Raw genomic sequence first — 20,906 nt, forward strand, 5'->3', positions numbered from 1 at the left:
CCAAGAAAAACACCTGCTACTTCCTGTCAAATTTGGTGGAGGTTCCATCATGCTGTGGGGCTGTGTGTCCAGTTCAGGGACTGGGGCCCTTGTTAAAGTTGAGGGTCAGATGAATTCAACCCAATATCAACAAATTCTTCAGGATAATGTTCAGGCATCAGTCACAAAGTTGAAGTTACTTAAGGAGGGGTTGGATATTCCAGCTGAGCTGTTTGACTAACATTTGCAGTGTGAAATATTTTTTTTATTTTTATGGCATTACAGCTCTGACTGGTACCTTTCAAAATGTAATATAAAAGCTCTTAGTGGGTGTATTATTTAAAGGCAAATAAAGTAAAATACAACAAACATTGCATGTTTATCAATTGGAAAGCCTGTGAGGATAGCCCTCTAGTGAAATAGTTGTATATTGTGTTACCCAACTGCAAAAGATTTCTTCCAGATGAGGATTACTGAAAGGGGATCACAGAGAACTGCACCTTTGTCCTTCTTGTTGACATAAATCGTCGCGGGGGAGGAAAAAGCAGCCCGTTTAAAACCGGTTGAACTAGTAATTAAAGAATTTAAAACACGATTTTAATCATTTAAACACCATGTCGGTTTAAGTCTGTCTCACAGGATGGCTGCATAGTTTAGGTGGTGTTTTAAACTGAAGCACATGAAAACTAGATGTATGTATAATATGAGCTCATGAAAAATGTTGCTATAGCCGTCACTGACACTAAGGTGTTGGAGCGCCGTGTATTCCACAAGTAGCTGGCAACATTTTTGTTAGCAGAGCTACTTCCGTTGGTGACAGATGATCTGTCCTGGGTACCCCCCAAAGTATTATTGACACTGGAAAATTTCAGTGCTTTGTATAATTTTCTCTGCAAAACATGTCAGATTGTGCAGCCCTCTTTTATTTGCTTTCAAACGTATGGAACCTAAGGAAATCTTATGGTTTCAGTATTATTAGTATAAAGTTCAATGTTTAAACCATATGTCCAGGAAGATTGAGGGTCCTTGGGCATTGGTCAGGGTTTTTTTGAAGCATAGTTCAAGTTGTGTACTCATTAATTTAATCAGAAATGTTATAATTCATACTAGGGGGGAAAGCCCCCGTGGCGCGTTTGGCGGCCAGAATATTAGTAAAATCTGTAAATGTACAAAAGAAAAATTATTTATTTATTGGAATCAAAATCATGTAATTCTATAAATACATAAATGAAAAATTAATTATTATTTAACATAGTAAAAATCATGAAATTAAAATAAAATATTTACTCTTACCGATTGGAGTATTCTTGTTAAACTGAGATCCAGCATACTCGATGAGTATTTATAAGAGACTAAATAAACGATCCATTTGTTTTAACTGACATTCTTTTATAGATAAAAAAGATTTTTTTAAAAAATAAATAGCAGGAAAATCATGTGAAAACTAAAGTGGCATGCAATGGGTAACTGGAACTTCAGCTAACTAAATCACCTAAATACAAACATTGGTGTTAAGAATAGATCATTTTTTTAATAGTTTGTTCCTGTGAAAGAAAGTTTACTCAATCAAAAATAAAAAACATGACTTTTATTGATATTTTAGTTTATAATTTAAAAATGGAATAAGAATCTGAAAACCTAACAACGTCACATTAAAGTTCGATAAATTCTGTAAAAGAATGATACCAAACATATATATGTAGGTTTTAAAATAAGCAAGATTTAAACCGCGACACAAAATGTGACATTAAAACATGCACAAAATCGTTGCACTTTCATTTTTATATATATATATATATATATATATATATATATATATATATATATAGGATAGAGAGGAGTAGATGTATATATATATATATATCATACCTCTTTAGATTCTATATATATATATATATATATATATACCTCATATACTATTGTATATATATATATATTTATAGGGAGGGAGAGAGAGGAGTAGATGTAAATATTTTAATAGATCAAACCTCTTTAGATTCTTCTGGGGTACAATCCATTCAAAGATAAACCTCACACACTATTGTTCATGCTTTTTATTAATAAAAATACATTTTGTAATTTATCAATACTAGCATTTGATATTGAGTTATTTGGCTAAGCATGTATTTTCATTCTGAGAAAGACTGAGAATAATATACATTTTCTGCTTAATTTCAGACTTATTATTTTGTTACAATATTAGTTTTAAAACAGAGGAAGAAATAAAGGGAGAAATGCTGCAGAAACCATAGGTATGGGCACTTTAAGCACTGAAGTGATTTCTGTCTTGTACACACTTTGCAGGAATAGAAGGCTGCCAAGTAGTGTTATCAGTGTTGTTTGTAAAACGTCTTGGAAGTCGGTCTCTCAGCAAACTCATTTTTTTGGCAGTGATTAGGAGTTGAGATTTATTAATGGTTACTAATACATAATTTTTTTAATGTGTTGCCAGTATACTGTCAAGTTTCTTTTTACAGGGAGAAAGCATTTCGTAATTCCTAGTTTTTATTTACTTAAACTATTTTTAAAGTCTCAGACAAATATAATGCCAGTTGTAATTTTCTTTTATCACTTTTAATTCCTGATGCCATGGCAGCACTGTACTGAATTGAAGTCTTGCATGTTGATGTTGGTGTGGAATGTCCACGTTCTTCTGAAATCTATGTGAGTTTTCCCAATGGTACTTCAGTTTTCCTCCAGTGCACCCTTACAACAGCTGTTCATTGCCAGAGGAAAAAAGAGATCAAGAAAGATTGTAGCTGCCCCAGCAGCCATCTGTTTGCTAAATTGCCATCACAGAGGAAGTGCAAGTCTGTTACAACCTGAACCACACACCATCTTCGCAGCGTCTTCTCAAATTGTTCACATCCTAAACAAACTTATTTGGGTTTACTCCTAAGTGTTTTTGCAACATATAACTGGTAACTGTGCTGTTTGTCTATTCATAAATAAATTCATAAATGTAAATGGTAACTGTGCGGTTTTTATATTCGTAAAAACTTCATACTTAATCCAACTTGCACTATTTCATACCTGTCTTATTTTGTTTAGTTTTTCTATCTGAGTTAGCTGCTGAAGTTTACAAATGCTTTGTGCAATAAATTGTTGCACTTGTGTAGTGGTTTGCACAGTTTCAGGCTAATGGTGGGTTGCAATTGTGTTGTCTTGAGTTGGTTTTGCATTGTATCCCATGTTCTGCACCTAACCAGAGTCAATTCTGTTTCACATGCTAGAAAATAAGGTGATTTCGATTCTGATGCAAGTTAAATTAATTGGGATGTGTGGCTGTGTGAGTTGGCTCTGCAATGTGTTGGTGATTCATCAGTAGTCCTTCCTGTCCCCATTGATCCTGGAATACATTTCAGCCCCCTGGGACTCTTAACTAGGTTTAGCAGGCTTGATAAATAAGTACATGATTATTATTATTATCTAACAAATTTGGAGCAATTTTTTTATATTATACATTTTGGTAGTGTTCACACAAACACACAATCATATTAAGTAGCAGCAAATTAAGCAGGAGTGTTCAAAAAGCCGGAGCTAACAATTGAATCCCATAGATAAGGAAATACAAAGCTGAATGAGCATTTTTTTTCAACCTCTGAAGGTCTCCACTGCCTTGTAGGTTAAATGAGAGGTACAGTCCCATTTTTGTTTATGTTCTTTTTAAAGAAATACCTTACTTGGTATACTTTTGTGATGCCTGTACAATAATTTAGATAACATAAATGCTTTAGGTAGAGGCTGGCGATTGCGGAAACTGACCAAAAGGAAATTAAGAAAACTTCAATGAAAAGGATATTACAGCACTTCAGTGTTTAATGAAGAAGCAGCCTACATCTTAGTTGAGGCAGACCAGCATCCTGCTTCCAAATTCATAACCTATGAACCCCAAGTGAACCCTTGAAAAAAGTCTGTTCTTGAAACTGTAAATTACAAAGGGTCATGGTAGATCACTACCCTTTAGAAAATATAAAAAAAAAATATATCATTCAGCATTAACGTCTGTGTTAAAGATAACAATTTAGCTAATAAGCTCATTAATTAAGGAAACCAACTCTTAAAGTATTAATACTGAGTGTTATTAGCTGAGAATGTGTTCTTTTTACTTTTGTGTAAATAGAAGTTTGTTGATGGGATTCTGATTTTATAATGTTCAAAATGTAGAGAGAATTAATTTTAGCATTTTGTGTGTGTGTGTGTATGTGTGGTAACCTATGTGCAATGGGGACATTTGGGGGATAAAATGGACCTTTTTCAAGCAAGTTGCTCAATGTTTGTTTTGTTACTGGCTCCGCTCCAGTCCTGTTTGTCCCAGTACCTTCCCTCCCTTAACTGTCATGTTTTATCCATGTCCTACGATACCTGCTGTAGAAACTTTTTCATTTAATTTTGATTTTTGCAGTCTGCTCCATTTAGTCATGTGGCCTGGCCTATTGATTTGCAAAAGTTTTGCATGAGTAGTTTTTGAGGTGTATCATTTATTAAAATATGCATGTACTCGACACGCAAGTGTACACATGCATGCGCACTCAAACAAATGTATAAATGAAGCTAGCAGACAGCTTGTACTGTATGGCCTAATGCAGCACATGCTGAATGATGAACAGAATGAACCGAGCACACAAACAGAAGCACCTGCTGTAAATGTGTAAAGAGGCATTAAGCCACAACTGTACCAATCTGTCTGTCTATGCAACCTGCTTGCTTCATTTGATCCAGTGTGTTTAGTTTTGAAATGTGATATTATTGAAGTTGTTTGCTTGGTTTAATTTCCTTTTCATTTTGCTCTACTTTTTATTTGTGTACATAATACATACTACCCCATTTATTGTACTTGATTTTGTGTTAATGTTCAGTGAGTTTTGTGAAATCTTCTGTTGAGTAAAAATTTCCTGAGGTATTGCTAAAGTGAAATTTGCATTGTTGCACTTTATGGAACATTCTATATCAATTTTTTTTTTTAAATATGTTTTTTCAAAGATCAACAAATAACATTCTCAAGCAAACATTGTAAGCATCTGGAAGGTGTTAGCAGTTAGAGGAAATGTGAGTTTTATAGTTTGTGTAATAAGGTGGTACATTATCTTAATTAACTGAGACCCATGTTTATTTCCCAGGGCAGCCATTGCCCACTTTCTTCACTTACGCGTGAATGTTTGTTTCAGTCTCCGTCCACACCCCCCTGTATTAGTTGATTACCAATTCATTAAGGAATTACCCACGTGTGTTTTTGTCTTGTGGCTCGTCTTTTTGTGGGTTGCTATCCTGTCTCTGGCTCATAACACTCCTGTGTGCAGGGCTGAATGGATTGGCCTTGTTAGAAGTGCAGCATTAGGTGTAGGGCTTGTCATGACTCCTGGTCTGCTTGTGCAAATGTGTCATCAGGATAGCGATAACAAAGAACTTTATCTTGCACAGTATTCTTTGGGTGCGCTAGCACATTTCAAATGTTTATTAGGTTCTGTTAATTTAAAAATAACATCCTCTTACTTGACTCTTCACTTTCCTTAGACTTCATTGTGTGAAACCTTGAAAAATTAAAATATTCAGTGCACTTATTCTCTATATAAGTTTATTACATATACTGAAAAAGTAATTTTTTATTACAAGACAACCTTGAGGAATGCTAAATAAACTGCTGATGTTTATCTGTAATCTATTTTCCTATGTAAAAAGAGTATTAAATATCACCCTACATTGGTTAAGATTTACAATACAATTTATTGGAATAAATGAATAAATGCAAAATTATTTGAATTTCAGAATTATACAGAAAATACAAAAAACAAAAACTGAAGTCTTTAGACTGTAATATACAATTCTTTAAGTAGTTTGCTTGTAACTGTTTTGTAACCATAATGTTGCTTGAAACTCTTGTGGTAATATTGGCTCTGAGGAAATAGGTATTTCCGTAATGAAGAGGAGTTTACAGTATACTGTGTGTGGGTATATGTATGTATGTATATATTTATGTATATGTGTGTTTATATGTGTATACATATTATTTTTTTTATTTCTTTTATGAATGATCGATCATCTTCACTTACTTTTACAGCAGCATGAGTAAGCACTATTGGTACCGAGTGTAGCAGTTAACAGAATGCTAAGATGAGGCTGCTCATTAAGCTGTGGATTTCTTTGTTACCTATTTAAGAAAGGAAATGGCAATATGGCTAGTTGCAGGTGTTCTGCATGTGACCTTGAAGGTAAACTTGAGTCGAAATCTGTTTAACTAAGCTGATAAATGAAGGGATAAGCAGGAGTCTGCTGTGAGCGTCGCCCTGCTTGTTTTCTGCATAGCAGCAGCAGTGGCAGCAGCCTCTGGTGCAGTTAATGTATAGGAGTGCTGCATCAAACATGTCACGAAGCAAAGACGCACTGTCCAAGAGTCGGGATGAGGCAGTAAGTGTTTCAAATATTCTCATGGTTTTCTCAAAGGATGTAATAATATTGGTTGTTTTATTAATCTACTTCTGCTTGATTGTTTGCATTGTGCTACCTTTTAATGCTTCTTTGTATAGCACTTTGGTGCAACCTTTGTTTTAAATGCGCTTTTATAAATAAATAATCTAATCTAATCTTATGTATGGTGCTTATTTGTTTATGAGAGTCTACCAAATGGACATTTGAATATGTCATACTTGAAATTCATCTCTTTTGAACAGAAATGTTTCTTAACAATACTGAGTTTTACATCAGTAAAAATTACATAATTTGAAGAATAGGCATGAGCCTGTCCTTATTAAACTACCTTTCATAACCATGTTTACCCAAGGAGGGTAAAATAATGATTTGTATGCAGATTAAAGCTCAGTTCAAAAAAGGAAAAATGCATTGACGTTATTCTGATGAAAGACTTGTTCCTGGCTGAACTAATTTATTTTTATAGTGAGAGTCTTTTTAGAACTTTAATTTTAAAGGGAGACAGATTTACGGTATTGCCAATTCTTGATTTCATATGTCCATATAAGAGGCATTTATATGATATGTATATATATAACGGCTTGTAATTTTAGGAGTTTGTATTGCCTAAGTGTTACATTTCGGTGGACCTTTAAGGATATGCAGAATTCCAGTATGGCTGTAATGGACATAAGGAACACAGTGATGCTGGGACTAGTGCTGCCTCACTGCTCTGTTGGCCTCAGATAAAATCTGATCTCGCGTGTCTGAGTACGATATCCTTCTACATGCCCTAACTGTGCCTGTTAAGTGAATTGGTAATATGAATTTGCTCTGTACACAACTGTGAGATTGTACTGTACTGCATTGGTGCCCACTTGGGGTCCTTTTCTGTCTTTGTTTTTTATTTTTTGTTTCCTCTCCTGCTTTTGTCTTTGATATAATTGACGAAAGAGAATTTCTGTACTAGTTTTAAACCTACAGTATATAATCGATCACTTATAGAAGTGGAGTTTTTAGTCTCTTGTTAAATATAACTTTTTGTTTTTTATTTTTTGTCATTGTATAGAACACGAGCTAGCTGAAATGAGAACATTTTCTAATGCTGTCTTAGGGTAGCCGTGAACACGCTTTCCTGTGTCTACGCCCCGTTTACTTTATTTTGGTCTTTGCTAGACTGATAATCAGCCAAACTCTCAATGGTTTGCAGTAAGAAATGGCTTCATTAATTTGGTTCACTCACCCTCTTTCTCCCAAACTCTTCTGCTGCTTTTAGTTGATGCCACAAAAGAGCTCTGTTTTAAATGAGGTCATGCCTGTCTGCCTAAATGCTCTCTTTATGCAGTGGTAAAATGATGTCTGAATGTTTTTAGTTAGCTTTCTTGTGATGTCATTTTTGTTATTGTATTCTTTGAATGCCTTCTGTGGCAGAATTATCATGTGACACCAGTGAATGTGCCATTTTATGCTGTCCAGTTGCAAGGTGAATGTTTGGGGTCAGGTGTAACGTTAGTCAGGTGACGAGGCAGATAATGAGCATAGGGAGAGTTTTATTAGCTGGTGTTGAGGACTGTAGAATATTAGCTGAATAATTAAGGCTGTCATTAGGGAACAGGCTGAGGAGCTGTACCTTTTAAGAAGGTGTTAGATCTCTCTCACTCTCACAAACACACACTCCATCTGGGTGTTCTTCATTTTACGTTTCTACTGATACATTATAGGTTTTTTTTTTTTTTAAATTTGTGCATTTATAACTGTTTACAATTGTAAGGTGACTAGCTTAAAGGAATGTCACCTACTGATCCTGTTGTCCTCATGCAACTTCAATTTGTGCCTGCCTGCCTGAGCTGAATAAGAGAGGTGAAATGATTCATAATTAAAATGTCTCAGTGTACATGATACCACAATGACAAGGGTCAGATGTTCATCATCTTTAGTGGTGCTGTCTGTATATGTTTGACACTTTGAACCTATTATTGCTGTCAACTGATTAATATTTATTAAATACTAATGTTAACGTGACACTTCTAAACCAGCATAGGAGCTTACTCTATATTAAAATAAGACCACTTTGTGCCTATCCACAGGGGTGCCCAAGATGTCGATCGTGATCAACCAGTAGATTGCAAAGTTAGTACAGGTAGATCACGTTGCAGTCAAAAAAATTTTTTTTAAATGTTAGTCTATCATATATCCTCCCCATGGCATTTGCCACTTGATCAATATACAGGACGGCCAGTCTGAGATCTTTTGTCTTCTAACACACTGGTCATCCCGCATGCACAATCAAACGCAAAACTCCGGCTACCTAAGTGATCCAGTTAGCTTTCCAATTTATATCGACTAAAGAAGGGATTAAAAAAAAAAATTGTTTGGGGAGGGTATGGGCTGGATGTGGAATTGGAAGGGATTTTTTTTTTCTCACAATGTCACAATCAGTGTGTCTGTCTGATCTGTCAATCTATTATTTCTATTTCAACGAAGGAAAATGTGGAAAGGCACTTTCGAACTGTTCATAAAAATTACGAAACTGACTTACTTCTGAAAAGCGATCTGAGAAAGAGAAAGGAGAGGGAACTAGAATCGAAGTTAATCGGACAGCCGTCATTTTTCACTCGGCTGAATTCAAAAGCAAAGGCAAACGCACCGAAGTATTGTTCTGGGTGAGTCACTCGATCATTAAGCATAAGAATTCCTTCCAAGGAATTCCTTCCTACCTCCTTGACTGCATTATTCGGCTCTGCTTATTTATGCGAGTCAGCCTTTTCCCACATGACAATTATTAAATCCAAATATTGTAGTGACCATAAATGTATTGAATTGTTATTGTGCCATAAACGTTATTCAGTTATGCAAGGTATGACAACATATATTTTATGCATAAAGAATATTCAATATATATATATATATATATATATATATATATATATATAGTCACAGACAGCTGGGGTATATGAGATAGCATTTTAATGTAGGTAGATCATTTTGACCTTGTCATTTTAAAAGTAGCTCGCAAGCTGAAAAAGTGTGGACACCTCTGCTTTACCATGTGCCATCCCTGTGCCCAGAAAATCTGGCACAGTGTACACATTCACTTAGGTGCTACAGCCAGTCTTGTTTTATACTAAGTGAGCACAGATTCATGCGTTTTCATGTGTATCTTGGATAAAACCTTCAACTGGCCCTGATCTGTACAGGTTGGTGCCATGCTACGTGACTTTCCTGTTGTGTTTGTGTGTGTGTGTGTGTGTGTGTTGTTTTTTTTTGCCTCCATTTACTTAATGTTTATGAATTGTGATTAATTGTGATGTGCAACTATTACTGCTAGATATGTAATGGGACATCTCCAATGACTCCTTTATGGAGTTCTTTAGTTGTTGGGATAGACCCCTGTCTGTGCAATAGTTGACAAACAATGGGCACTCAATAAGAGACATGTTTGTCTGTCCAATGCTTTGTTTATTATACTTTATCAAAAAATTAGTCTGAAACTTCAGCTTAACTCTCTATACATAGAGAGTATTTATTTGTAAAGCTCCCAGCACTGTCGGGCAACATGGCAGTTGGCTGTCAAAATACAGCAAGCTTGCAGTACTTGGGGAAATTTAAAATTGTGCTGAGAAGTTGTGAGGGAGTTGTGTAATCATCCCCTGCAGTTTCTAGCTGTGTAATCTGATGTCCTCTGGCCAGTGACACCCAGCATCTGCAGTTGTTAATTGTGACTTGCTGTTAGACTTGAAACTGTGTGTTGTGACATCTTTCTAAGTTCATAAGACATTTGTTCATACTATGTGCACTTTATAACTAGTAAGTAAATAGGAAAAAAAAACAATAGTAAAGATAGAATGGGAATATTTGTGTTTTATTTGTGAAAGTGGTTAGAGCCTGTGTGTTTATCGCGGAACCTTGACTTACTGGTGAAGTGGTTGTTTTCTTTCAAATAAGTATAACTTTATATACGTTTAGTAGTTTTTGAAAGTTTTTAGCTTATTTGAAAACTTGAAGTGTTTGACAATACTCTTGGACAATTTACTTTTATAGTTCAGGCCGTTTTTTAAATTTATTTTCACTTTCTTTTTTTTGGCAGTTATGATTTTTTTCAAAAAGTCAGAGGTTATGTTGCTCCATCATTATTATTATTATTATTATTAATATTAATATCTATTATTATTATTTATTATTATTAATAATAATAATAATAAGTATTTATTAAGTACAGGTTTCCTTCATCTATGTATACTGTTCTTGATTCTTATTTTGTAACTAACTAGAGTATCAACTGAAGGATATTGTCTAGAACAAGTTTTTCATGCAGAAGATAGTGGAATATTATAGAAGACGATGCCAAGCTGCACATACCAAAAAAAAAAGGTAAAGCTGGCACCCGCATTTAGGACATCATAAGATTGGATAGGTTCTCTTGTGGGGAAATAGGCTCGAGACTGGTAAATAAGACCCTATGTGCGCCTAAAGGCAACAAAAGCATATTCTTCCTGTTTCCTGGCAGCAGAGTAAGAAAGGCAGGATGACCTCAATATTGTTTCTGGATTGGTTCCAGAAGTGCTTTACAGTGGAGTTTGAGAAATATCTTTCTAAAAGAACATTGCAGTAAAGATTTTGCTTATTTTTCGATAAAGCTCATGTGTATCTAAAGTCTGTACACTTTGAAAATCATACAGTTTATTTTGTCTGTACACTTTGAAAATCATACAGTTTATTTTGTTTTTTCTTCACAACACCATGTGTCTCCTTCATCCTCTTGATTTGTTCTATCAAAACCCCACACTCCCTTGACCTGATGCAGTGAGGGAGGTCATTTAGTATTGCAGATGACATTGCAGGTATTAAGAGTGTGTATATCATAACGCCATCAACTGTAAATACATGCTGTGGCCTCTTTTCTGGATTTTATTCATTATATATTTATAAACTGATGAAGATTTTAATGTAAGAGATTGTCCCCCTAAACGTCGCGTTCAATTCATTGCCTTCTAAGTTTATAGAGTCTTGAACAAAGTATGGTAGATTTCTTAATTGCATGTGCTAATCATCATGCTTTACGTTAGAACTCTTGAATGGTGTGTTGAGCCCAGATTTGAGATCATAAGTATCTGGTTAGGATGATGCATTTCTGCCAATCTTAAATTGTCTATTGTGTTCTTGTTCTTGTTGTTTTGTCCTAAATCAATACATCTCAATGTGCAATTTGCTACTATATAGAGGTGATTATAACTGGTAAATTCCTGTGCAAAAATGTCCAGAAAAAAAAGGGAACCTTGAAATGGATATTCTTTTGGAATAGTTGAGAGAAAAAAACCCAAAACATTTTGTTTCTGGTGCTGGTAGTATAATAACACCTAATCCATTTTTGATTTAATTATCTGTCATACAAGATGTTCAAGAAACTTCCCCAGCAATTGGAAAAGGCCACATTAGGTGCTGCATCCTCCTCCGAAAGGAAGAATATTCAGGTCTGGTGCAGGTCAGATGCAGGTCTTCATGGCAGTGAACTGCAGTAAGAGAGTTTAATGATGAGTATAGATGCTTTAACTACGGTATTCCTTGTTATTCATGCATTTTTGTTTAAGTAGTAAATACTTAAGATAAAATGATACTGATGTTAAGACTAAGAAAAAAAATTTGGTACTTAAGTGAAATGTGAGCTGTAATTTTCCATTGCATAATTGCTTTTATGTATGATGCCCTGCGAAAGTGGCATCATTGGCTGTGTTCTGGTTTGGCAGATATGTTTTGCAATTTTTTTCCCAGCAAAATATAGTTTTTAAGCAGTTTGAGTGGGTAGAATGCTAATAATTAAAACTTGTATTTTTCCATCCTTTTTCTCTTGTAGAACAGATAACGATGCAGCACAAGAGATGAACCCAATACACAGATAAACTAATGCAATGAGTAGTGGGTGGGTGGGTGTGTGTGGGGGGTGTTCAGAGAATGGTAAATTGGGTATATATCATCAAAGAGCAGGAGGTTGATGGCCCACAATGGGTGATAGGGTTGAGGGGCAGTTTAAAAACATCCCAAGAAACTACCAAAAAAAAAGGCCCATTTGTGTGGGGGTCAAAAGACACAGTGCTGGCAACGCTGATATAGGAACTGAAAGGTCATTTTGTAGTAGTAATACATTTTTAGTATTGCGTACTGATCATAATTCTACATGTATTCCTTTATGTGAAACATAAATATGACCAGGATGACAAATAAAAAAGGGATACAAGTGGGTCTGGAACAATGATGCCAGTGACATGCTATCAATTATCCAACCATCATATGCCGGTACTAAGACCACCCATTCTGACTAGTAAAGTGTGAAACATCACCATAATAATTTTTTTTTTTTTTTTTTTAACGAACTTTTTTTTAATGAACTTTTTGCTGGAATTTTCTGTGAGTTACTCATTATTGAAAAGATTGCTTGCCAATTCAAGAATGGTTTTGTCTAATAGTGTTTCTTTTATGCCACAATCTGTTTATGATTCCTTGCACTGTTCATCTTTAATGTGACTTTTTCTTGTTTTTATGATCTCATTGCCTTTAAAGATGTGTTGGGGAAAATTGTTTTATCTCATTGCCGTCCACCTTAATCTTTGACATTTAACATCATAGTATTGCAAGTAATTACCATAATATCCAATAAGCCGTATATTTGTATGTTTTGATCTTTTCTGTGTTTATGATGAACAGCTAACTTTTTATTTTTTCCTTTTCTTCCTCACCCTTCAGTGCACCAGCATCAGCAAGGCAATCAACAATAGTGAAGCTCCAGTTAAGGAAAAACATGCACGCAGTATCCTCTTCTAACAGTTAAGCTTGGTGTTTGTGTGGAGAGAAGCTTATAATAACCAAGTTTTAAGTCATTTTTCTGTTTCATTTTATTGTTTTTTTTATATTCTGTGATGCAAGTCAATTTCCATTTTATACTTTCTTTGACTGTCTTAAGGCATAAAAGCCAGAATTAACCATTCATTCATAAACCTTAATATTTATTGAATGCGTTTTTTCCTTTTGTGTATTATCCAGGTGTGCTAGGCTAATGAGTTGCTGTGCTTATTAGATGGCTTTATTGTGTTGAGTTTGAGCACCTTTCCTAAACAGATCAATTTTCTGTAGTATCTTTAATATAGCACAGTTTGTGAATTGACTGTAGCTTGCTTTATAGATGAGCGTTTTGCATTTTTCAAACTGTTGAGCACCGTTAAGTATATTTTCTAAAAAAAAAAAAACTGTAGACATTCTTTTCAACTCCCTATTTGTTCTACCTGCTATAATCTGATTTGTTTAACTTTTCTGAATACAGAATATTATTTAAAAAAATCTCCAGTTGCTCCTCTTTTTCCTTTACTCTTGCACATGAATTATTCTGGGAACTCACCACGAGAAAGGTGCATTTACATTTTGGTCCTACGCCATTGGCCTTCCCCTACCTAGCAGTTCCATCCTAAGCTGGAAGTTTTGCCACGTTTTACACAAAGTCCTAAGGGATGGCCACCCCAATGTAAGTAGCTGTTGCATGTTTTTTGCACTTGATCAATGTTAATAGTGACAGCTGTTTGAGCATTAAGTGTATTTATTTACCATCACGTAACATGCTAATGTATATAAAGTTTAAAATTGTGTTTTTCATGCATATTTTCTCCAAACACTCCATTAAAATGATACTTTATACAGGAAGGCTTATTTGTTTGCATTATGAGAGACTTCTTGATTTGGTTGCATATAGTGAACTCAAATGCTTGTATTGTACAGCCTTAACATCTGCACGTTGGATAGAAGAAAAGATTTCATAGATTTGTGAACAGAAATAAAACTTTTTTAAGCTTAGAAGGCTAATTAGCTGCTTTTTCTTCTCTATAAAAGAGAACAAAATAGCTTATTAGAGTCAAATAGTGAAAAAAAACTTCAGCAGGTACATCTTGTTGCACTTATCATCTTTGGCTATGATTTTTGTATCACTTTTATTAATTAATCCGGTAGATGTGCATGAGATGATAAGCATATTGCAGAGGTCCACTTGGGCTCTCCCTCAACTCTTGCTTGTGCAGAAAGATCACCTTTCACGTTCTTACCTGTGTTCAGTTTTGCATTTAGCATGTATACCATTGGATAATTAATAAAGTACATCACCAGATTAACAGTGCTAGAGCTCCTTGGGAATGATAAAGATGAAAACATATTCTCACAAGCTTCCTTATCCATGTAGTAGAGTACATTTTTGGTGACCATGTTTATAGTGTATACACTTTGTCTTCTTCCTTCCTATCTGTTATTTGTTTAGGTTCTGCAAGACTGTTTGAGACACCAAAGCAACATAAGAGAAATTGGGAGTTTATGGGTATGTCTGCAACAGTTTCATTAACTGGATTTCTTGTTAATAATAGGTACACCTTATTAACAGTGTTCCTTTGGATGAGCTAAAGAGGCACAGGTTTATTTTAGTAACAGTAAAGCAGAAGATGTTTTTCAGTATTAACAATTCACAATCTGTTTATTCCTAAAACTGTAATACTAGGGTGTAATTCATGGAGTTTTACTGTTAGTTACAATTGTGTGAATGTGCTAGTCTGGTCTGTCTTCAGAGATGTTTATTTCTTTGTAGTATATTTTCATCAAGAGGGATATACATTAATGGATTCAGTGATTTTTACAGTATACATGGGATATTTGCATCGTTTTCTGATTTGGAAAAAACACTTCTTAAATATGTACTACATTGGCCCAGTTAATAGTACTTCTGTCAGGTGATATTAACTTGGGAGTCTGCTTTAAAGATGCATCATAGTTCAGCCAGTTATTAGAAAAGTGGATCGGAAGTAGGAGCAGTAGGAGTGTTTTGGAATTAGTTTTATGTAGTAAAGATGGCATGGATGATATATGGTGCTCTTTACCAAGTGTGATGGAGATTTTCAGGGGCAGATTATATTATGCAGCCTAATGATGTCTGTACTATTAAGGTAGAACCCAGCAAACCTAAATATTCCTGTGCCTGCAGGGTTTCCAAACTAAGGAAAATTTATGAAAGATTCATATGTAAGATCTAAAAAGTGTTAATATTTTCACATTTGAGTCGATAAAATAAATTCTTAACCATTTGTTTCTTTTAAAAGCACTGCAGTGTGTGTGTATATGTTTATTTATTTATTTATTTATTATTTCTTTCTTTAAATTTTTTTTAATCTTCCCCAGAGTCATATGCACGATCGATATGGGCAGCTTGTATCGCTGTACACCAATCTTTTAACAACGAAGATGAATTTTCATAGAAAGGTAAGCAGATTTTCAGAGTTTGTTAGTTTGTGTTTGGTTTTCATACAGTGTTCAGAATTTTAATGTCAATTTAATCACTCTTTGCTTTTGTCACTGGGTAAAACTGCTATAACATTAACATATTTGTCAATTCGTAGTTAACAAAAATCTATTCTTGGCCTTAAGAACTGTAAACTGGAGTTAGACTAAGCGGTTGTAAATGAAAAGAAGGAAATACTTTCTTCCCATACCGTTGAAAAGTAAAGTATAAGAGCCCCCATGCGTGCTATTTAGAGGGATGCCACAGCTTAGAGTTATATGTAATTTGGTTGCAAATCTATGTATGTAAAACATGCCAAGCGTGTTTGGTATGCATGAATCAGTCTTCACATTGAAGAATAACTGTTGGCAAAACTGGTATATTTTTGATCAATATGAAAAGTAGTTTGATTTGAATTCTGCATTTATCAATTAAATACCCTGTTAAATACAACAAATCTACTAAAACTTTCTTTGACAATATTTCCAGCTCTGTTATTGGTGTTAAGTGCTTTGAACACTTGGAAGGAGCTTACATTTTTGCATATATAATTTAAAGCATGTGTAAACTTATTGTAGCTTACTTTATTATTTCTTTTTACAATGTACAAAATAGAAAGTGTAGAATTCTCATTTTGCAAGTAAGTAAAAGTACTGCAGACAGATGGTATCATTAATGAAAGAAGTTGCTCTTTCCTGCATATATCTTTCCTATAAGGTAAACTACAGCATTTTTTGCACTTCACTTGAAGGAATTTAAAAAGTGGCTCCCATAAGGCTTTTAATTCCCTGTTTGTTGTTTGCTCTATTTAATCTGGAGGTTACTAACAATACTTTGACAGAAAGGTGTGCAGTTTGCACATTTTAAGCATAGGACTTTACAACTGACATTGTCTTCTTTTTCACCATGGATGATTTTCACTTTGCTGTCCCACATTGGCCACAAAACCACCTCCAAGTTTTTATTTTTTTTTTGAGGGCTTTCTACACTCATTAATTTCTCTTCAAAAAAAAAGTGTATATCAGATATTGAAGTTGTAAATTGAGGTGGGGTAGGCATTCATTATTATTCTGGTTAACTTTGAAAGTGGAAGAAAGGTCAGTGTGCCTGATGACCTTAAACCTCTCTGTGACTTGTCTGATTTCCCAGCAAAGTCAAACTGAGCTGTGCTGGAAGAATTGGTTATATCTTATTATTACTTTTCAACCCCATTGCTATCATTTAGAATGTGTAGCTCTAAAAATGTTATTAGCAGTTCTTCACCAAGAAACAAAGTTCTTCACTTGACTCCTATAGTCTTGTCTCATCCCCCTTTCCCAGTACACCCCATAAGTGCAACTAACTAGTCAAGATTAACATGGGAGATGCAGAGCTGATTAAATAAACTCCGCATGAGACACCAAAATTGTAGTTAAGGGACGTAGCACTTAGTGTAAAACCCAGACTAAAATGTTGAATAGAGCACCACGGCTAGCTCTAGTGTAGCTTTTGCCATATGCCACTATTGCAACACTTGGCATAATATAAATGTTAGTAATCATCTTCTTTACTTTTGTGTATTATAAGCAATACTTTAATAATTGGTTACTGAAGTTCTATCAAGCTTGCATCACTCTATTCAAGGTTTCTTCTGAAGCCAGTAAAAAATGTCTGAAATAAGAAAATTTGTACTGTTAAGGTTTCTGTGTAATATACAAGATCTGTTGATGTATGTTACATCTGTTAACACTCTTAAAAATGCTGAATTAAGTAAATTTAACTGTTGGATCATTCTTGAAGTGAGTCTAATGGCTTTATATTTCTTGTATAATTAAAGCACACAGATTTCCCATCAAACCTGGAAGTATCTGATGACGGCCTTGAGAAAGCAGCTGGTACAGATGTCAATAATATGTAAGTTAACTTAGAAGTAAGAAAACCCTATCCACTGTACAACAGTAAATGCAGCAAGTCATAATGTACAAGTGCTTATACCTTTGACCTTGGAACCATTCAATCTGATCATTCTCTTTTAGGGAAGGCTGCCATAATATAAGTAATCTACTCTGTTCTTCATAGTTCATATAAATAAACCGATTGATGCCAGGACTAAATCTATACCAATAAAAAAAACTTGCAGTAAAATGAATGGAGCACAAAATAAGAAATAGCCTTCCTTTTAAAAGTAATATTAAAATGTTTCAAGAATTACATAATATTTATAATGCTGTTCTTTATATAAATAAGTGAAGACAGAAGAGGTCATGCATGCACACATACAGATGTGTGTACACACCTACACACTCCATGAACTCTTGATATTAAACTACTACCAATGCCATATTTATATAGGATGGTCCAGATCTAATTATGCAACTCTTAATGGAATGCAGGAAAACAATACAAGACAAAAGAATTGTTTGAAATATCTTGTAATAAATGAAAATGGACTTAAATTGAAGTCACTGATTTTTCCATGCCATCTATCAGCAACAAAAAGATATTTTTGTGAACTCTCTTTGTAATAAACTTAATAAGTTATAGCGTAATGAAAATTGCATAATTAGATCTGGACCACCCTGTATATAAAAGTCTTCTGAGATCAAATAACCTTGCTGTTTTCTATGTTTTGGTCAGTTGTTTTGCATGATTGCAGTCTCCTGAAAACATCTCTTAATGTTCTGATTTTTCCAGTTATTTGTATGATTGGCTGGGCAAAGCAGTAATTAATAAGATTGGTAAATCTTCAATGTGAGCGTATTACTGTGCACTACAAGGTAGTGGAATTTTTCTGTCACTTGTGTATTCTCTTTTTTTTGGTCAATGTCCTGTCCACTAATCTTATCGCTGTATGTTCCTTGACCTGTATTATTAACAAGCAGGAAGAAGGTCACCTTGTGACAGTGTCCCTGCCTACAGAACACACTATACAGTAGCGTTTTGTCATTCAGAAAATCCTGACAATGATTATTTTTCAAATATTGTCAATACTGTATACGTTGTGCAGCATACTCCTTAATTCAAATAAAGACTCTACTAAAAATCTAGACATTATAAGTAATTACAACATGGTCTTCATTACAAAGTAATGTTTCTTACCAGCCATACCAAAAACCATTAGTTGCTAAAAGTTATTCAGTTGGGCATTCGTCCCTTCTGTACATAATGCCCTGTTAGGCACTTTTTATTGCCTTACTCTTCACAAATGCAGACATGTATATTATTAAAAACAAATACATTAGTCTGGCATTGAAAGACGAGAGCTTTCCAAAAGATCAGTGTAGTTTGATTTACCAGTAACAATTAATTGTTAGTTTTTTGCCTGATTGTGGTTGGTGTAGAAAAACAAATTCACAAAACTCTGCTTTTGTAAAACCAAGAGTTCACTGTTTTGTGATTTATCACTATGAAACTGATCCACATGAAACTCTGGACTGGTAGCACAGCTTTCGTGACAAAGTCATGAGATTGTGTCTTTATTATCTTAATGTCGGAAATCAGTAATTTATTTAATAAATAGTCTGTTACTTTCATATGCATCTAAGAATGCTGTGGTTACAAATTAAAGCTCCTCATACACATTTCCTTTGCTATGTTTCAGTTTTCAGTTGACCGTAGAGATGTTTGATTATCTGGGATGTGAGCTCAAGCTGGCAGAGTCTGGTAAGTGGACCTTTTGTGAATATAAAACTTGGCCTTAGAATAACATTGTCAGCAGTTTTCATTCCCGCACATACTGTTGCTAAGATTAGACATAGTGCAAATATTTTTGTTTTGTGAAAGTTATGAGTTAGCACCATCTGAAGATACTTGCATTTTGTAAGCTTGAATTTAGCCTTTAGTCCTTTGACCCATTGCAGATGTACAGAGTTACTGACTGTGCTATATTTTCATGTTGTTTCTAAAGCTCTAGACCTTACCTTTTGAATATTTTAATGTTGTGCAAGTCAAGTGAAGTTGGGGAGCATGCACTGGTACAGTGTGTTGCCGCACCCACTACACAACGAAACAACTCGGTTGGCAACCCCCAGGCAAACACGCGGCCCAATCCCACCCTCCGGAAATGATCCTCTATCTACCACAGCCAGGTGTTACGTGGGTGGCCTCTTGGCCTGGTTCAGGTACTCGGGTCCCCATAAGTGAGGATCTTACGAGCTGGATCACTCTCGGGGGGGGGAAATGCGGCACATGGCAGTAGTTCTGTAACTGATGCTCCCTCACAATGCAGGTAATGTGCCTCATTCGGGACTCCATGAGCAACACAAAATCAAACCCAACGGTACCCGAGGATTTTCCGGATAGACACAATACCAAAGGAGTCCAGTCCTCGTCTCAGGTCACTGGATAGCGTCCATGTCTCACAACCATATAACAAGACAGGAAGCACCAGGACTCTAAAGACTTGGACCTTCGTCCTTTTGCACAGATATCGGGAGCGCCACACACCCGTTTCCATTGACCTCATGAACCCCCCATGCTCTCCCAATCTGTCTACTGACTTCATAGGAAGAGTCACCAGAGACATGAATGTCACTGCCAAGGTAAGTAAACCTCTCGAAGAGGTCGACACTCTATCTGTAGACAGACACACTGCTGATGGCCGTGCCCAAGAGGTCATTAAAGGCCTCGATCTTGGTTTTTATAAGGACACTTGGAAGCCAATCAGAGCTTCCATTGACTCCGCAAAGATCACAGAATCGTTGGCAAAGTCAAGGTCCATGAATCTTTCTTCACCAACAGATGCCCCACAGTGCAGTGCAGTTTCTTTATATTCTTGGTTAGTTTTGTTGCAGCCATATGTAAAACTGACAAATTAAATAGCTGTCGCAAATTAAGTTAAACATCTGTGTATTGATTGTGTATTATTATTAGTATGAAATATGTGAACCTCATTGGGTCTATGGTTTCTGGATATGTTTTATGTTTGTGACAGAACAGAAAACACTTCTATAATTTGTCTTGTTGGCTCTGTGCTTGCTTGTGTTTTGTGGCTCACTGTTTCTTGGTTTGTCCTGGATGTTTTGGGTAATCATTGCTATGTTTACCCACTTCCGTTGACAACCAGAAGTAATTGCACTTGGATCTATAGGGAATTGGAGCACCAGCGAGCAACACAGCAGATGTCATTAATGGTAGGCTTGTTCCAACACACCCTCTTTAAGGCTTGGTAATTATTTAACTATTACTTTGCTCTTGGGATTAATTTAGTGCTCAAAGAGCTCCTTATACTTGAGGAACATTCAAC

The 20,906-nt window shown here is 35.2% G+C and overlaps 1 protein-coding gene across 3 annotated transcripts in view; it reads left to right on the forward strand.

The window, feature by feature from the left end:
• The window catches only part of LOC120540853 (huntingtin-interacting protein 1-related protein-like), a 67,848-nt gene that overhangs the window by 14,450 nt on the left and 32,492 nt on the right, over positions 1 to 20,906 (forward strand). For 2 of the 3 annotated variants that reach the window (XM_039771956.1, XM_039771954.1), the window contains exons 2-7: positions 13,123 to 13,186; positions 13,752 to 13,894; positions 14,675 to 14,731; positions 15,583 to 15,663; positions 17,499 to 17,575; positions 19,263 to 19,324. In XM_039771956.1, coding sequence (XP_039627890.1) covers positions 13,123 to 13,186; positions 13,752 to 13,894; positions 14,675 to 14,731; positions 15,583 to 15,663; positions 17,499 to 17,575; positions 19,263 to 19,324 — 484 coding nt within the window. Of the gene's footprint in view, positions 1 to 6,288; positions 6,385 to 13,122; positions 13,187 to 13,751; positions 13,895 to 14,674; positions 14,732 to 15,582; positions 15,664 to 17,498; positions 17,576 to 19,262; positions 19,325 to 20,906 lie in introns of those variants that run through there. The other variant, XM_039771955.1, reaches the window with a different exon arrangement.

The sequence above is a fragment of the Polypterus senegalus genome, chromosome 12 (assembly GCF_016835505.1).
Source record: "Polypterus senegalus isolate Bchr_013 chromosome 12, ASM1683550v1, whole genome shotgun sequence".
NCBI lineage: Eukaryota > Metazoa > Chordata > Cladistia > Polypteriformes > Polypteridae > Polypterus > Polypterus senegalus.